Raw genomic sequence first — 20,518 nt, 5'->3', positions numbered from 1 at the left:
CATTGTGTTTGAACAAAAAACTAAAACAAATGTGTAGCATTAAACTACGCTGTTTAACACCTTGGGGTCAACTGCGGTGTGGGCAAACTCTTTATTTTTTAATCACTCCGAAAAGAGACTTAGATTACTCTGCTTTGTGTTTTGGACATACAAATGATTTATTCATCATTTAAAACGTTAAAGTGTGTAGTTTTTTCTGTCTACTCCCAATAAAAACAAAATTTTGTGCTTTACTAAAATTACCAAGTTTACCTTATTATGATTTTACTACAGAGAAAGTTACATTCCTGTTACATTCATACAAGGCTAATTATACGGCTCATTATGCTAATCTTTTGTTTCCTCAGCTGTCAATCACATTATTCAGGAGCTTTCACGCTTCCACGCATACGGCCTTTCCCAACCAAAAGTGTCTTAGAAATTGTAAATCAATATATTGTTTTATGTGAATGAGTAGGCAGAATTATTTTCACATCATTTTGAAGAAAAAACTCTGGTTTCCAACTCTGATCCTGTTTTGAAAAGTCTTACGAAAACATGTTTAGAATGACAACATACATGTTGCTCATATAATATTGTAGCCAGTTTGTGCTGAACACAGTGTTATGAGACTTTTGCCATTTTATTATGTTTTTAAGCAACTGAAAAAAGCATAAATGTCAGTGCAGGTTAAACTTCTCCAGGGCCCTAAAAACCCCTCAGACCCCAGAGGGTTAACCCTTCAGTATTGTTGGGGATGTTTTCATCCACTATGGGGTGCTTTTGAGTCTTAAATTGGCCACAACTTTTTCTGTTTTTCAGCAAGTGGAATGCTTTTTTGGTGACCAATCTTATATTGACACACATTTTGGGAAAATGTTTTGAAATTTTAGTTTTTGTGCAGCATCAGATTTTACCCCCCCCCCCCATTTACTGTTAGTAGCTGTTTTTCCCCATTGACTTCCATTATAACAAAAAAATTTGATGGCAAAATAATCATGCATTCTTGATTGTTGGTGTTTTTTCCTGTTGCAAAGGGGTACAATTTGTCATTTGTACTGTTGATCACCACATGGCACCAGGTTAAGGACAGGGCACAATGGTTAAGCAAAACGAATAACCTTTAAAATAATTTTTTAAGTGTGAACATATATTTTTATGTTACTTTAACTAAACAAATTTAAACAATTTCTACTTGTTTTTATAAGTTATGTCAACTTATCACATGTCAACACTTAGAATAGTAGGTTGACTTGACTTGCATAACCAAGTTGTTAATTTTATGCTGCATTTTTTACAGTATACATATTCCACTATAAGCAAGTCTCTTTTCATGCATGAAATATATTTCTATGCTCGACACGTTGATGTGTTTTTATCTCAGTGTCGAACATAGAATCCTTGTGGCAATAATTGTAATATTTCTCAGAATCTTCAAACACAGCTGAAGTTTGAATGATGATAGTCTGTCTTTGGCAAAGTACGCATAATATTATGCAGTTAAGATTGATCTTCCTCCTATCCATGTGACACATTCGAACAAGCAAAACAGAAGAATTTTACACCCAATCTTTGATACAGAATGAGCAAACTTTATCTCGGTCACAGCTTCACTTGCATGTTTTTGCTTGGTTTGTGCCTGGAAGTGTAGTAATTGTCTCAAAATAGTTTTTACAGTGTTAAAAGACTATTTTAAAACACTGTGTGCACTTTTAAGTGATAATAAGCCAGAAAAAACATCAAGCTGATGTGGTGACCCCCAAATCCTTCTCACATTCTGGTCCATTCCACAGAGTCACCAAAACCTCCACAACACTCAGAAAGCAACAACCAGGGAGAGAAAGAGTCAGAGAGAAAGCTAACAAGATTCAATTCAACCATCATCTCTGAAAGTCAAGCAGATTTTTCTTCCACATATAGTTTTCTCTCTAGATACATAATTCATACCGTTCACACTGTGAGAATCCATCTGTGAAACTCCAGTTTCCTATTCTCACCTCCTTGAGAGCCCCTTCAGACCAAAACAACCTGAAGTCTCCTCCAGCTGATCTCAGAGCAGTACATGCGACGGGTGAAGATGCTAACTGATCAGTATGCAGGAAGTCACTTCACTCTCATTGTGCTGCAAATCCTCTGCTGCCTTTGACCAAATGAGCGTGCGTTTCAGGTCACAGTGAACATTCAGCACTGAGTCAAGACACCACAATCTTTTGTGTATTCAAATTCAGTTGTGCATTGCATGAATATGCAGACAGTAAGGTAATCACTTAAAAAAACAGTGCAGTATAAAGCGATTCCTAGAAGCGGCACAAATTCACATAAGTAAATCTATTCACAGAGAGCACACATGCTGTACGATATACCAGACAATAAGCCAACAACCTCAATGAGTGTCAACTTAATCTTTATCCTATATGCCACTACTGATCAGGTTCAGCTTTCAACAATAAAGTGTTTGTTAGTTTCTAAAATGCGTTTTTTACCCTCTTAAGAAATTTACTTGGCTGCCAATGCCATTGATCCTGAAGCATCTGCTATATGAACCCTGTAAATAAGCACAAATTGTCTTATTAAGTGAGAGCTAACCAAATATATCATATATGAGACAATATATCATAAATTATATTGCTCGGTTGGTTGGTTGGTTGGTTGGTTGGTTGGTTTGTTATTCTTGTGTTCTATTTTGCTTGAAAGTCCAATATCAGCCAAAAGTGAAGATCAGATGTTTGTATATAAGGGTTTGTTATCATAGAGGATGTAGTGAAGCTTTTGTGTTTATTTTGTGTGTGTGTGTGTGTGTGTGTGTGTGTGTGTGATGTACTTTTAAATTATCTTCTCTATAAAAGAGTTTCAGACAAGCTAGAACTTCTCCAGAGTAGAGTAGAAATTATTAGCAGGCCGCTCGAGTCTCGAATTGAATTGAAACTTTATTTGTTTACTTACCTTGAACCAAATAGGGTGTTCCTGTAGCAACACAAGTGAAAAGCTTTACAAAATCAGTTTAAGTCGTGTTTATCTTATCTACATTAAATTAGCCAGCAATGGCCATTTACTCTATAGCGGTGCTTTTTAAGCAATTAAGTCTATTGAATTTACTTTGGGTTAGGGGTTTAGAAAAATCATGTAGGTATTACACTTTAAAGCATAGTTCATCCAGACAAGAGTTATACTTCAAATTGTACAATTTGTAGAAGTCTTCTATAGAAATATTGTAATGTAACTAATTTCTTTTAAATTACAGTAATTTGTAATATATAATGCATTACACTTTGAACATATTTTAAAATGACGCCACACGGGCTACATACATGTGACAAGCTTTGCATTCTTTGCCCTAGAAAAAAAAGGTGCCGGCCCCATTGAGTGTTATTAAAATGTGTGTTGTTGTGTGCCAAGATTCAGTGCATTCAAACTGGGGATACGATACAGTATAGATGGGTTTTGAGTAGGACAGGTTACAGTGGTGCCGTGACCCGGATGGGAGTGAGGATTAGGGAGGTGAATGTAATGGAGGCCAGCTTGTGAGTGAGAGCTGTGCAGTAAATAAACTAGCTAGAGGTCATGGCCTTTAGCCACCTTGTTATAGCGCCTGACTCCCATGCCAGACAGATCAAGTAAGACCGCTTACACATACAATAAACTACATCTTCAACACTTTTTTCTTTTAATTATACCTACAACACATTACTGTTTTCTACTCTGCATACTTCTATGGAAGTGTCTGACAGAGCAGTTTAATAGTTTACCATAACTCTGATACTGTCCCTGTTTACAAAAAATGTCACAGTTTTTTGCTGTGTTTCACTTTCTAACCCGACTGTCAACAAAACAGCAAAAAGTCAAATAATAACCAGCATCTAATTACTGATCAAGATGAATAGGAAATGAAGAGCAGAAACTGCTGGAGTGTTTCAGGATAATGTTTACAGCTCACTGATCTCTTTTATCATAATTCTAAGTATGAAAAAAATATTTTTTGTTGATTATATCTCTTAATATTTAATATTTGAAAGTAAATGCGATTTAAGATTATTAGATTATATAGTGAGGTAAATTTTAAAACTCTTATGTCTTAAAGCAACTGCATGTCTAGTCCTTATATAAACAAAAGCCATTTTATGCGTTCTGACTTGTTTAAGAGTTGGATTCCTCATGCTAAACAGTCAAAGTGTCAAAAAACAGTTGGATGCATGCATTTGTACAAGTTTCAGAAAGTTTTTTTCTAGCATAAGCTTCATAAGTAACAATCATTCTTTATTTCTTTTATGGGCAATTTCAGTGTTACACTGAAGTACAGTGGAAGTTCTTATATAGGCACTTTAACCGGAAAAGTGCAAGCACCCTAACCAAGAGCTGGCACAAAATCAACGCCACCAAAGTAGGTATATTGTTTGTGAAAAAAAATTAAGCTTGTTCAGCTCCCCAAAGCTTTATGAAAACGATGGATGTAGTTTGTTTATCTGGGGTAGCAGGGGAATTGTGCATGTGTGTTTAACGCTGTATTTCGTTAAAATGGGGCGGTCCCAACCGGGTCATGAGTCGCAGGCAGTAAGTAAAACTGCATCAAATGTCTGTTTTTTGTTGGCAATAGGCGCGTACGTGCATATAATGTAAACGACACGAATATGTAGTAAATCAAAAGTTATCCAGAGATAGTAGGAGAATGTTTTGTGTGTGTGCTTGCTTGTGACTTGCTCCGCTTGAAGTACACCTCAAGGGGGTTGGGTTTATTCTGTAAGAATCAGCTGATCTATCTTATAAATTTGATAAAACTAAAGACTCTTTAGATATGCGTTTGAAAATAAAGTGGATAGGTACTTAAGATTAACATGAAATAAGCAGAAACGGCATGTGTTATGGGAAAACTGCTGCTGCTTTGTATTCCTGGTACCCAAACAGCCATGGTTCAGGTGAGAATGTGAAACACTGCCATGGTGAAAGCACAATATGCTACATCCGCAAAGTAAACTTGCTCTTTCTCTCTTACCTGAGGGGTTGGCTGATAAAACATATTTGTGGCCCTGCTATCTGGCCTGATTGGTAGTGAACACCTAAACTTGATCACTGTTATTGACTTTCACCTCTAAAGACTTCTCTCCTATAAGCTGTGATTTGTGGATGAACAGAATGGACAGTCAGACAGCATGAGAGAACTGATACCAGCTGGAGCTGTAATAGTGCACTCACACACACACTGAAACCGGGATTCATTGTGTTAACAGTTTAAGAATAGGGGACAGTAGCTAAGTTTTCCAAACTGCACAAATGGAAAATGCAGCCAATGGAAACATGCTGTTTCGCATAAACTCCATATATCGCAAAAAAGTTTGTACGCTCAGCGAGGTGTTTTTTTCAGGCAATTTGAAATATGAAAAAAGTTTTGTGCAAATCTTTAATGGAAACGCAACTACTGTGGGCTTGATAGGGAATCACTTCGAGAGATTTTGGGAATTTGTCACTGTGTGAAACGTTCTTAGGTGTTGAGTTTGGGAATGCTGTAGGTTCTGCTTTGGGGTGCTACCTAATAAATAACTCATTAGTGCTGTGAAGGAGTGTGCCGTGTATATATATATATATATATATATATATATATATATATATATATATATATATATATATATATATGAAGACAGATCTTTATGGAGAGTTATAGTGAACTCTGATCGGAGAGCATCTGTTTGATCTCTCTGGAGTCTTTTCTCCTCAGGCATCACTGCAGTTTTGTGAAGGGCTGCTCACTTCTGCCCCACTGCCTGTGTTAAAAGCTTACATGTGGGGCCAGACCTCAGGCCATCTGATGGTGCTGTGGACCAAAAATGAGCCGGGTGTGTGTGGTATGATGAATCTTCTGAAGAACAGCATGCTGTGAATCGGAGGTCATAGGTCCCTGTCTTGAGTTAAATGTAGTGTTTGACAGGAATGTGAATGTGATGTCAATTAACCAACAAGACTGAATCAATTAGAACAAACTTAAATATTCACTTAAGCCCTTGAACAGTAAATATGAGAACAAATGTTTAATTCCTGTCAGAAACACAAGGCAGAAGCTTTGTAACTACTGAAATGCTGAGATGTAAAAGCACTTTCATCTAGGTATCAAATTGCTAGAGAAGTACTGTATCTATATACATTAAATGTGCTTCTATTGACTGTCCTTTATTTCATAATATATCCGTACATGTTTTGTGTCAGTACTGAAGGTCTGGAATTCATGGCAGCTTTTTTGGCCAATGCCCGCCCATGAGGCCATTTGACCGAAATGTTAAACAACCAATCACAGTTTACTTCGTCTAGCTTCACATTTTGGGACTTGGAAAGTCCCCGCACTAACAGACCGACGTGCAACAAGTCAGTCATTGAAATAACCAGCCGCAACCAAACAGCATCTAAATAAACATAATTACTCACCATAGAACAACAGTGTGGACTTTATCAATAGCCACACGAATGGGACGCTCCCGGTAAACATCTGTTTGAAGCGTATCTTTCCACTTTTTAACACCTACAAGCAATTCGTAAGAAGCGAACATAAGACTAAATCGTCCAGCTGTGATGTTAGCATTGGTTGTTTAATATTTGCCCACATGTGCAGCTGATATATCTTCTCAGTTGGGTACTTTACTTGATCTTCCGTAATCGATACTAGGTGGCACACAACTGGTACAATTGGATCTGCAGGGATTCCTTCCAGCTGCTGACAAAGGGTCAGCCAGCCTTGGAAAATAACACTCTTCACAAAATCCCATTGGAAAACAGGAAAATATAGCCTTAAAGGGATAGTTCGGCCAAAAATGATATTAAACCCATGATTTACTCACCCCCAAGCTGTCCGAGTTGCATATGTCCATCGTTTTTCAGACAAACACATTTTTGGATATTTTAGAAAATGTTTTAGATCTTTCAGTTAAATAAATGTAATGTTACGGGGTACACCCATAGTCCACGACCTTCAAATCCAAAAAAGTGCATCCATCCTTCACAAATTAAATCCAAACGGCTCCAGGATGACAAACAAAGGTCTTCTGAGGGTAATCCGCGCGGTGTTGTTGTAGAAATATCCATATTTAAAACTTTATTAACGAAAATAAATACGTTCCGTATTAAAAATCTTAGTCGCGTCCGCATTCAGGATGAGAGCTTGCGCAGCCTACGGAGCCTACTCTGCTGCCGCTCTGTGCCCCCACCCTCCGAATTTGTCATTCGTCACTAAGAAAAGTGCGTACACTACGCTAATACTCTCTCCTGAATACAGAGGAGTCTAAGATGGCGGAGCTACCGGAAGGTAGTTATTTTCGTTAATAAAGTTTTAAATATGGATATTTCTACAACAACACCGCGTGGATTACCCTCAGAAGACCTTTGTTTGTCATCCTGAAGCTGTTTGGATTTAACCCTCTGGGGTCTAAGGGGTTTTTAGGGCCCTTGAGAAGTTTCGACATGCACTGACATTTGTGCTTTTTTCAGTTGCTTGAAAACATATTAATGGCAAAAGTCTCATAACACTGTGTTCATCACAAACTGGGCTACAATATCATATAATCAACATGTATATACATGTTTGTATTTTTGACAGAAAAATGTTTATGCGTGGTTTTTGAAAAAGCAACATTTTTAAGTCACTGATATAAGTCCACAAAACTCATTCTAAACATGTTTTCCCAATACTTTTCAAAACAGGATCTAGTAGTCTAGAGTTTTTTTTTTCAAAATGATGTGAAAATCATATGGCCTACTCAATCACATAAAGCAAGATATTGATTTACAATTTCTAAGACACTTTTGCTTGGGAAAGGCTATATGCGTGGAGGCGGGAAAGCTCCTGAATAATCAGTGATTGACAGCTGAGAGACAAAAGAGTTGAATAATGAGCCACATAAAAAGCCTTGTGTGGATGTTCAATGTAACTTTCTCTGTAGTAAAACCATGATAAGGTTTACTTTTCAATATAATGTAAATACACACACACACACACACACACACACACACACACACACACACACACACACACACACACACACACACACACACACACACATTATGTATATATATTTCTATTATTTTCTATTAATTTCACAAGTATAAGTTACCTTTTAAAAACCATAGTAGCCTAATCATGGTAAAGATACTGTTTGGCCATCGTAAAATGAACACACTTCAACACAGGGTTAGTGTTTGGTTGGCCAGCGAGAGGTTTACTTTTGTGCAGTAAAAAGCTCAAAAGAACAACTGCCTATCGTTGTCTGGACTTTTATTTGTGTTTTCCACAATCGGATGGAAATACAAGGAATGGAGAGACTGGATTGTAGATTGCATATCCATTGACTGCAGGAGGCATGAGTCATGCATATGGATGTTTCTGTTCGTTCACTTCAATGGCGCGGGGGTGTGGCGATCTCATCTCATTAGAGATAATGAGGTAACAGAAGAAAGACGCTACCTATCCTCCTTCTCATGCAGTTTACACCGAATGACAATATCTGTTTTCGATTTCACTTACATCATTTAAAAGTAGACATTCCAAGCATTATGTAGACATTTATCTTGTATTTCTACGACAAGTATTCGTTAAGTTACAGTTAATTTTTCTGACGCGTTTCTGAAAGGACTTCACTGAGGGAGAGAGAACAAAATGCGCATCATGTTTATTTTCTTAATTTTGCGAAAAGTACAACATTCTGTTTTTATTGGGAGTGGACAGAAAAAAACTAGACACTTTAACGTTTTAAATGATGTATAAATCATATCTGTATGTCAAAAATCAGCTGAGTAATTGAAGTCTCTTTGCGGAGTGATTGAAAAATAAAGAGTTTGCGGCGCCCGCGCCACCGTCGACCCCAGAGTGTTAATTTGTGAAGGATGGACGCACTTTTTTTGGACTTGAAGGTCGCGGACCCCGTAACATTACATTTAATCAACTGAAAGATCTAAGACATTTTCTAAAATATCCGAAAATGTGTTTGTCTGAAAAACGATGGACATATGCAACTCGGACAGCTTGGGGGTGAGTAAATCATGGGTTTAATATCATTTTTGGCCGAACTATCCCTTTAAGCTAAACTCCTGGATGTCTTTTAGAGAGTCTGTGCTTTGAACTTCACATATTTTTAAAAGATCCTGTGTTTAGCTGATCACGATAACGGCGCATTATTACCCACGTTAACACGACTGCTGCTCTTTCTCGATCGATTGTCTGAGGCTGAGTTTAAGAACATTTTACTTTTAACACACATTGTTTTTTATTTTTACACAAAATGCAACATAATGTGATAATGACGCATGGGGCCAGATTGACTAAATGGGGCAAATTAGCACGAGAGCACAATTCCAAAAAAGCGCCAATGGGAGTGGTAATACTTGCAGGTTGTTTACTAAAAAAAGCGCAAATTAAATAACACAAGGGCAACAGCTGATTTCCATAATGACCAACGCAATCTATTTAGAGAAGCGCAAATTAGTTAAGGGTCACAAATAAGCAAAGCTGATGAGATCCCCTTGGATTCAGCACCACGGACATAGCAGCGGAAAATCTGGGATGTATTATCCCAGCTAACAAAGCCATAGGACACTGAAAAAACCTAGAGGACAAAAAATGAAGGTTTACAAGAAGTTTTGAAACACATTGGGTTAATATGTCTTCCCACATGTATTAATACATAAACTACATAGATTATTACTACATAGATTTTTATTGTATAAGCAGTTAATACATAATGTATTGCTGTATATATGCAGATCAGCACAGTTAAAGGGATAGTTCGGCCAAAAATTATATTAAACTCATGATTTACTCACCCCCAGGCTGTCCGAGTTGCATATGTCCATCGTTTTTCAGACAAACACATTTTCGGATATTTTATAAAATATTTTAGATCTTTCAGTTGATGAAATGTAATGTTACGGGGTCCGCGACCTTCAAGTCCAAAAAAAGTGCGTCCATCCTTCACAAATTAAATCCAAACGGCTCCAGGATGATAAACAAAGGTCTTCTGAGGGTAAACCGTGAGGTGTTGTTGTAGAAATATCCATATTTAAAACTTTATTAACGAAAATAAATACCTTCCGGTAGCGCCGCCATCTTAGTCGCGTCCGCATTCAGGAGAGAGTATTAGCGTAGTGTTCGCACTTTTCTTAGTGACGTATGACAAATCGGAGGGCGGGGGCACAGAGCAGCAGCAGAGTAACCTCAGTAGGCTGCGTCAGATCTCATCCTGAATGCGGACGCGACTAAGATGACGGCGCTAGCGGAAGGTATTTATTTACGTTAATAAAGTTTTAAATATGGACATTGAAGTATCGCAGACGCTGTCGCACTGCTCTTGCGATACTATGTTATATGCGGACCAATCTGTGCAGTGCATCATGCAGAGGTATGCAAAGGTAGTTGTAGTGTCTAGCACACCAGTCTGGTGATCTGATCAAGCTAATTTGTTGGCTTACATTATAACGAAACTGTTGTAAAATTTGATTTCATTAGGTCATGCATGAACATGATTTGGATTGATTTCCATCCGCAGATGGATGGTTTGCACAGCTCTGCATGCATTTGGGATAACATGTACAGTACACATGTAAACAAACTACAGTATATAATACTGTTGTAGTGATTTGTAGATATTTTAATACAAAAGTCTTACACCTTGTGCTTCCAAAATGCCAGAACGACGATAAGGTCAATGTAATTGTTGTGTGTCTCATGACAAATTTGCATCAGACAACCTGTAACAATACATGCAAGAAACAATTCGATTGTAACATAAATTGTGGAACTTGCTACAACCGTGTGTGTATGTGTGCGTGTTATGAGTTGAATCATACACCATATCTATACTGTAATGGGTGCAGGTGTGATCTGATAGACTGAATCCTGCTGTGAGTAAAGGTTTATATTCACTTACTCCGATTTTACTTTCCTGAGTTGCCCCAGGACAGCTCGCCCTAAAACAACCTCAAAGAGCAGCGGACCTCCAGATACACCTGAATGTTCAACACTGCACCTCAGGCTCATGTTTGTGTGTGGGAAACATTATGGAGGTCCTGCTCTCTGAAAGCACAGGCTGTTTATTTTGAGCCCTCCTGGGTGCATCTGTTCACAATCAACTCAGTCTGCATCCTCTCTCTTTCCCTTTCTCTCTGATACCTCCAGCCTCTTTGAATACCAGGTATAAGACGGTGATCGACAGAGGTAGAGAAATAAGGGAATTTCTCTAAGTTTGCATCATCAATGTCTTGAAATTGTTCTGGCCAAGATAAAGATAGGACAAAAATAGTAAAAAAACTTGAGTATTGAATTCCTTTTAATTAAAACTGTAGAAAATGTGGGGCAATAGACATTTCCCTTGGACAATGGTAAAATAATGACAATAGGAAAACATGCATCATGATTCCAGAAAACAATCCTACCAGTGTACGGTAGAGCATTTGGTGAGTTTTTCCGATAACCCCTGAGCTGTGTGCACTGATCTATATAAATGACTGGATTGCACAATTGTGAAGCCACCGCGCCGCCATGTTGGTATACCCAAACATTCTATTAAATCAATGGACGTTATCAGATTTTAATGATAAAACATCACTTTACTTGTCTTTGTTTTTATATCTGAAGTTACCCTGTACATTATTACAACACAAACGTCCTAAGCATGTACATTATTTACTGATAGTTGTACATTTTGCGTTTTAATCAGTTATTATACATTCATCTTCATTACAGTATCGGATCAGTGGACAGACTCCGCAGCATATTTAGTATTAATGACATACGTGCTCATTCTGAAATCTAAATAAATAAAAATGCTTTATATCGTATGTGCATGCAATAATTTGCTGGTTTTGTAATTCTATTATCTAAACTTACAAGTTACCTAAACTTATTTAGAGAAATAACGCTGACCATGTAGCTGAATGTCAAAAAAACTTTATTTATAGCCGTGTCATTAACAAAATGCAGCAGACACACTTACCTTAACGTATTTTTTTATAAATCCTGCCCGATTAAAACATAAACATTGCAAATAACACCAGAATTAACAGTTAATTCACGTACACATATCCTAAAAATTTATCTTGTGTGACTGATGTAAATCGGGTAAAATTTAGATCATGATTTTGAATGGAAGTCAGTTACGCCCTCTGCCGGTTGGGGTATACCAAGATGGCCGCTCGAACTCTGCGCTGGCTTCACCTCATGCTGTTACGTTAAGCGTTCTATGCGCAATGTGCCTGCTTTGCCTTTTTTATATTTTGTGTTTTTTTTAAATGGTTTTAAGTATACCTTTTATTCTGACATCGTCAGAGCCGTAGGCAGACAGCCTTCATACAGCTTTTGCTGTTCACTCGCATGACTTAAAGGAGACAGCAACATGTTTTTTCTCAATATTATAATGCAACTTTACTAATATTTTAAGTGAACCTATTAGAATAATCCAATTAAGGACAAGGCAACTCTTTGAAGGTGTCTCTCTCTCTCTCTCTCTCTCTCTCTCTCTCTCTCTCTCTCTCTCTCTCTCTCTTTGTGGTTCATGTGTAATTGCAATATTAGTTGGTATGAAACTCCAATTTAAAGTCCCTCGTCCTTATTGCAGACTGCTGTTCACTTGCAAAACTGCCTTATATCAACAAGCCGTATTAGTCGCCATTTTAATTGCATCTTCCCTTTAAAAACACTGCTTATGTCTGAGAGAAACATGCAAATAAGATGCACACACACACGCATCTTGTCTAATCTTGTTAAACAGTTCCTCTTCCCTTTGGCTAAGTATTAGCTCTGAATTTAACAGCGGCAGTGGTTTATCTACTTCTGTTCTTATACAGTATGAATCCTTCCTGACACAGAGCTGATGAAGGGGGCTGCGTTTAAAACAGCTGATCTGCTGTCTGATACATTGACTTTCAGATATGAGCCATTTTAAATATGTTTGGAGGGAAAGTGATTAATGAAGCTGATTTCTCAGTGTTTAAGAATTTCAAAACATTGAAAACATGTTTGTTTTAAGATAGACAAGATGTCCAAATGTCAAAAACACACTATTTGATTTAATAATTTGTAAATATAATATCAGTGAAATACAGATTTATATTAAAATTTTTGTGTAATATTAAACTGTACCTGTCAAAATCATTTGCAGCATCCTGATTACCGTGTGTTATTTATTTTGAGCGTCTGTTTTTCTGGGAATAACATTAACTTTGTAGAATGACCCAGCAAAAACTTTGTGTGTGGTGTAGATGTCTTTAGCTTTTCAATCCTTATTTCTCTTTATTAACCTGTGATGTACTTCACTGTGTGCAGATCTGCTGGCAGTTCCCAAGCATCCGTATGCAGCTATGGAGAACTGGGGTCTGAGTGTGTTTGTGGAGCAGAAGATCTTATTGGATCCTGACGTCTCATCTTTCTCTTATCAGATGGAGCTCACCATGGTGGTGGTGCATGAGATCTGCCACCAGGTAAAACACAAACAAGCGTTGTACTAACATAGTTTCACATTACTTTAAAGAGCACCTATTGTCCGATTCACTTTTTACATTTCCTTTTGTGTGTACGTGTATAATAGTACGTTAACGATATATAAAAGGTACAAACACCAAAGTAAACGATGATGCAAGTTATAATCTCCAATGTAAATCTCTTTTCTTGGCTTACAACAAACACACAGATTGTAGGCAACAGTTTACTTCCTGGGATTGGTGATGTAGTAAAGATCGACATTATCACAATTCCTCCCGCTTTGACTCACAGCCTGTAAGTTAACTCCTGTGAGCATTGCATTGTGACCGAATCTTTCAAACATTGTAAGGAGCGTCACATTTCCGACTGACGTCAGAGATATTCAGACCAATCATAATGTTCAGATTAGCTGGCCAATCGGAGACACAGAGCTTTTCAAATCAGTGCGTTTCAGGAAGAGACAACAAAAATGTTCAGTATGTGGATAATAATGTGTTTTTTAAACAATAAATCTCACAAACACCTTGCATTATACCAAGTACACAAAATAATGTGGTTTTTAGCAATGAAATAGGTGCTCTTTAAGGCAGGGGTGAGCATTCATGGTCCTGTTTAGCTCAAATTTGTTTGATAAACCCAGGAATACGCATGCCTGCTTTAAGGTCTTGATACCATAATTCCTACTTTTTCCAAATAAATGATAATGTGCTCATTTATTCCAATATTGTCAGCAGATAAATCAGGGTCACTGTGTAATATTTTGTGTCGCTAGTTTAAAGTTTATCGATATGAAACACAAGTGCTGCATCTTTTTTTAACCTCAACTACTTCAATCAAGACTGAAAATTTGCCTTCACTTTAATGCTTTCCCCATAAAAACAAGATTATCTGTTTAACCATCACAAACAATCACTCCTGCCTTCACATGTTCCCTTAAGGTACATTTACATTATAAGCCACCTTGTCGCTGTGTGTCGTCATCTCTTTCAAAAGAGTCGTTTCTATATTTGGTTGTCATAAACAAATGAGGAACGGACGAGAGACAGCTGACGTGAACTCTACTGCTTCATTCTCATTGGTTGTTGCTCCCAAAAGTCGCCCATAATTTGCATAAAGTTAAACATTTCTCAACTTTGACACGCCTCATCCAGTCGCCAATGGTCACTGTCGCTCTTGTTGCCGGAAGTCGCCAAGCTTCCAATGAAACCAATGAGATTGTGTCGCTCTGCTACTGCTAGTCTGAATGCAGCTTTAGTATTCATGTAGGCTGAGAACTAGCAGTAAATTCCTAATGCAGTGATATTTATCACCTCGAAAGTGTGTTTGCTTGTTTTATCTTGTAATCTCAGAGGACAAATAGTTTAAGTCAGAGAGTGATGCCGTAAGAATGTAAAGATAATTCATTGTGGAGTTAAAGTGCAGATGGTAGCAGATGTAATTGGTATCTGGAGCTTATATTGAAGTGACTTAGCACATCATGTCCATTGGGATGACGATAGCAAAGGTTTCTTTTGTTAACATCCCTCGTTCATTGTTGACTTTCTCACCGTTTTGTTCTCTTAAGTTCACCCATACATCATTAGCATGTATTATAAAGAAAACAGTGGGGGAACTTATGCCATTCTCCTTTGTTTGCAATCGTTATGCTTGGATTTTTAAGGCTTTTGTTATGGTGGATTATGTATGAGCTTCTTGGAGATGTTCTGCATTCAGCATTATTGTTCTGGATTCATCTCCTCATTGTGTTGCTGAATTGCAGCTCTGCATTGTGTTTGAAGGTGCTGCTTCCTTTGATAAAGAGCTTAGTAAATGAAACAGAAATGCGACCCGTTTGGTGGTTTATTTTTGCTCTTTCTATTTGTATTTTTGTATTCTTTTCTTGTCAGAAGAAAAAGGATAAGAATTACCACATCTCTCATTTTCTTGTTGTCTGCAACAGATAATACAGCTCTGTGTGAACTACCATCAGCATTATACAGTAAAACACTCTCACAGGCGGCCATAAAATGATACTGTTTGAGAAACTGTAATACAATGCATATTTCTAAAGCAAAAATCCACAGGGTCTTGCTGTTCTCAGGATATATTCCTTATGTTTCATGATGAAGAATAATTGAAATGAAGGCGGGCAGTAGTAGGGTTGGTATAATAATATTGAGCAGTGATGTGCAAAGCTGGACCTGGATGTTGTTGACTTTACTGAATGTAAATGAGTATAACAACGAATTACCACTCTAGTGTTTACACTTCAAGCATGCATAGCCGTGATGAATATTGGCAGTTGGTTTGTAATTATTATTTAATTTCCGTGAATATATTAAAGCTTAAACAGTCCAGCTTTGTGCACTGCATACTAAAACAGCTGTTAAACTGGGCTGAGGGGAAAGTCTCTCTATCGTTGTATTTACAAATATTAGGTTTGTAATAGTGTACTATTATGCGTTTATAACAGCACTTCGACCTCTGACACAATAACATCATCACTCCTGACTACTCCCCCTCTCGCTCAAACTTGATGTTACTGAGCGCCGAGGTCAAATTGCTGCTTCCGCCATACAATATAGTTCAAATTTTTATCCACTTAAAAATCGCCACGTTTTATTTTGTGCCACCATACTTACTTGTGTAACTACTCATGAAACAGTCTTTAAATTGGGAAAACATGGAAGTGTTTGGTGTCTTCTAAATTCATCCCTGTTTGGTTCCTAAGGAATGAATGCTAAATGCTAACACATTCATGACGCGCTGTGCAAAGATTAATGCACGCATTGAAAAAAGATGTATTAATTCATCTAGGTTGAGGTAAGAACATGGTAAAATATTGAAATACGGACTGTGGTTTTCCTTTAAGATCACCTGACATACCATTGTTGCATTCATTAAAATGCATTGGATCATCCAGCTCGTATTGTGGCATATATTAAAAGGTTTCTGTCTGTGCACAAATAGCTCAGTCTGGTGGCAACATGTTGACATCTGATTAACCTCCAAAAAGCTGAGCTTTGGTTTGTCGTCTTTCAGATTTCTTCTAGCTATTTTGGGGCTAGGAAGAATCAATAAATATATTAACTAAATATTTTTTTTTTTAACATGAAGCAGTGCAATTGTCCACGTTTGTGTACTACAGGTTCCAGTTAAACAGAATTTAATTTTATGGTGCAAACAACAAAAAAATTGATGTCTTAGGAGGTTAATCATGTTTGCACATGAAGAGAATTGATCAGTGAACAACAGGACTCTTTGTTAAAGGCCGATCACATTATAACCATAACTACAACGTTAACGATAACTATATTAGCATCCACATCACTGGACGATAACAATAACTTTATTCTGATTCGCTTATGCGTGCAGCACTTGCACAAATCAATTACCATTTAACTCTTTCCCCGCCATTGACGAGATATCTCGTCAATTATGAGAAAACTCTTCCCCGCCAATGACAAGTTTTTCCGTCTTTCCGCAATACCGCTATTATCCACCTTCCGCAACTTTTTAAAACCGGAAGTATTGCCCTATGGCAAGCTGCTGCATGTCCGTGTCTGTTTTAAAGATCGCTCTGAATCGTATCTCTATGAAAAGTCCGTCATAAAAATGGAATTATCTCTGCTTTTTGCTCAAAATATGGTGTTTTTCCAAAACCTACCCATGTACAAAAGCTGATTGCAAAAGAACCACTAAAGGTAGGATGAAACGGGTTTTTTTTGTTTGAAAGCAGAGGGTCTGTTCTTTCATTTGGAATATTGTATGTTTATATATTTAAAGAAGAACATTTTCTGGAAGGCATTAAACTTTGGTGAAAATCATGAAAAGCGCTGGCGCTGGCTGGCAACTTTTTTTAAAAACGCTGGCAGTGAAAGAGTTAATGACTTTAAAGAGATAGTTCACGCAAAAATGAAAATTCTGTCATCATTTACTCACACTCATGTTGTTACAAAGCCGCATACATTTCTTTGTTCTGATAAACACGAAGGAAGATATTTTGAGAAATGTTTGTAACCAAACTGTTAGTGGACCCCATTCACTTCCATAATAGAAAAAAAGAATACTATGGAGATAAATGGAGTCCACAAACAGACATTTCTCAAAATATCTTGCTTTGTGTTCATCAGAACAAAGAAATTTATTCGGGTTTGTAACAACATGAGGGTGAGTAAATGATGACAGAATTTTCATTTTTGGGTGAACTATCCCTTTAACTAATATTGCATATATTTTTTTTATTAAACGTTTGCAATTGTTAACATGTCAATGAATATGTAAATACGCTGTTCATGTTACATTGACACAGCGGGTAACCAGCATATCTCCTCAACACGTGTTTCACTTTACTCTAAAAAGTTAATCTAGTAGTTTGTGTAATAATATCTTGCTTTGTGGCATAGTCAATGTGGTAGGAAAAAGGATTAAGTAGTGAATTTCACAGTAACTGCATCAGCGCTGGATACTCGAGGTAATTTTATGTTATAGACCTCAGCAATGGGCATTTCCACTGTCATTTCAAGTGCGGGTGCACTTGAAGTTCAAATAGATTTGTTTGGCTGGCATTGGTTTATCATTCATCAGGTGGGAAAAAATCGCTCAAAGTAATCCCAACGATATCTTTCTGTGTTTCTTTATCGTTAAAGTTGTGGTGTGAACTACGCTGTTCTCTTTAAAAAATATAGTTTTAAAAATCTTTTATATTATCGTTAAAATGTGAATGGCCCTTTACTGTGTGTTATTTTATAGTTTTATTCATTGTGATGTCTGGGGCGGCAAACCCCCTCTCTCCAGAGACACCTCTCCTCTCCATACCGAGTAATTTTGGTATCATTGTTGCTAAAATTGCCCCCAGTCAGTGATGTGTTTAATATGTCACACTCACTCAATCACTATTATTATCATCTCATTTCAGACTCACAGAGTTAAATGATCAGGCGTCACCTGCACAGTTCTCCATATGAAGTTATTCAGCCAATAATGTTGAGCTCATTAGAGCTTCTGGTGAGAGTTGAGTGTAGTCAAAATGATTCATGTTTGTTGGTTGGTCATGTGTATAAAAGACAGCTTCTGTATACAATGTGAGTTTGGGATTTCACACTCGCGCTGAATGCTGATGAATAAATCATTTTGTTGTCCTTCAAAACAGGTTTTAAAACAATGTGCATAAGAAGATTGTGGCAGGCACCACGTTGGAGACCCCTGCGTTAGGTCGTGCCCCGCTCTCCCCTACAGTATATGTTTTGTCATTGTATGCTTTTATAGAGTAGATTTGATTAGCCTTGGTGGTTTACAATTTTACTTTGAAATCTGTTAAAGACGTGTTATGCACAAAATGAAGTTTTATCTTCATTTCCCACATTCTGTGTGTTATGCAACTGCGGGGCATCTTTCATTTTCTGAGGTTTTTATTTGAGGAAAAGCTCTTTAGCCTACAAACACAAGGTTGAAACAACAGCCAGACCTTGTTAAATGTCAGCAAAATAAATTTTCAGTTCAGGCATTTAGGAACAAGATCCTCAGTTTGGTTTAGGTCTTCAGGTTGTTGTCAGTCTTGTGACATGTCAGATTCCACATGACTCTTCAGAGCAATTCTCAACTGCTTTTAATATTTTTATGTATTCAGTACTCAGTTTATATTCATTCAGTCTGTCTTTCTTAATGTTACTTGTTTGAGGAATGGGCTTCACAATCCCTCTGTTTCACTAACATTCTTCAAGATCTCACTGCTCCTGCTCTCTTTGACATTATAGTGTTGTTGAACTGCCCGATAATGCAAAAATGACAAAACGCAAGAATTACTGGCAAATCCTTTAAATTATATTTTATGCCATTATCATTGTTCACAGGGTGACAGTGTACAATAACAGTGTAACAATGTGAGCACTAAATGTGCCAAAGTTTGAGTCATTGTTTCAGATCTGCCAGCTCTGTTGTGCTTTTTTACATATTCTCTTATTTGCTGTATGTAGGAGGTTTGGAGAATGAGCTTTTGAAAGTAATGTAACACCACTGACTGTAGCATAGAGGTCTGCTCACTGATCTATATAATTGACTGAATTGCATATAGAACGTTACCATGAGAAGTGAATCCACCGCACAGTTCAAGCTGCCATCTTGTTATGCCCAATGGTATTACTCAAAATCATGATCTAAATTCACCCAATTGACAGCGTATCAGTCATACAAGATTCATTTGTAGGATATGTGTACGCAAATAGAAATTTGTAAATACAATTTTTATGACATTAAGAGCATACACGGTCAGCGTTATTTCTCTAAATAAGTAAAGTAAAGAAGTTTTTATGTTGCTGAATCAAACGTTAGTTTAACCACGGTTTAAAACATTATCTTAACTGTTTCAGATTTACTCAATTTCTTCTCGGGTCCAAAGAAATGTACCTGACCCAAATCACTTCATACCCGAGCCCAACGTGCATAAATATTTTTTTTTTTTAAAGAAAGACCCAAATGTAAACTGGATTGAAGTGTGTGTGCATTCTGCAGTCCCACACGCAGCAGTCAGGCAGAAAGAAACTCCGGTGGCCTCGCGACCAATTTTGCAAGCTTCTCCATTTTTTTTTACTTTGTTATCCGACGACAACACCAAGGTAACCGCTAAAATGTAATGTTACATTTACAATTGACTGACATGTCTGGCTCAACGAAAATTAACCCACCGTTATCCACACAATGTCACAAACGCTCTTGGCAAACAGATGAGATTTTTGAAAAGGACATTTTAGGACATTTGTCATGTGTATATTTTTAGCAGTAGCCAACAATACATTGCATAGGTCAAAATTATAGATTTTTTATGCCAAACATCATTAGGATATTGAGTAAAGATCATGTTCCATAAAGATATTTAGTCAATTTCCTACTGTAAATATTTAAAAAACGTATGTATCATTAGTAATATGTGTTGTTAAGGACTTTAAAGGCAATTTTCTCGTATTTAGATTATTTTTTGCACCCTCAGACTCCAGATTTTCAAATAGTTGTTTTTTGGCCAAATATTGTCCTATCAAAGCCATACATCAATGTTAAATCTCAATTTCCCAAAATTGACCCTTATGACTGGTTTTGTGGTCTAGGGTCACAAACTATGCG

General features: G+C 37.2%; 1 protein-coding gene across 1 annotated transcript in view; it reads left to right on the top strand.

Moving 5' to 3' along the window:
• The window catches only part of LOC135760667 (thyrotropin-releasing hormone-degrading ectoenzyme-like), a 105,906-nt gene that overhangs the window by 27,615 nt on the left and 57,773 nt on the right, over positions 1-20,518 (top strand). Inside the window, exon 5 of the mRNA XM_065274750.1 lies at positions 13,268-13,422. Coding sequence (XP_065130822.1) covers positions 13,268-13,422 — 155 coding nt within the window. The remainder of the gene's footprint in view (positions 1-13,267; positions 13,423-20,518) is intronic.

This window comes from Paramisgurnus dabryanus, chromosome 1, assembly GCF_030506205.2.
Source record: "Paramisgurnus dabryanus chromosome 1, PD_genome_1.1, whole genome shotgun sequence".
Classification (NCBI taxonomy): Eukaryota; Metazoa; Chordata; class Actinopteri; order Cypriniformes; family Cobitidae; genus Paramisgurnus; species Paramisgurnus dabryanus.
The sequence above is the reverse complement of the archived record's forward strand: the minus strand, read 5'-3'. Positions and strand labels throughout refer to the sequence as shown.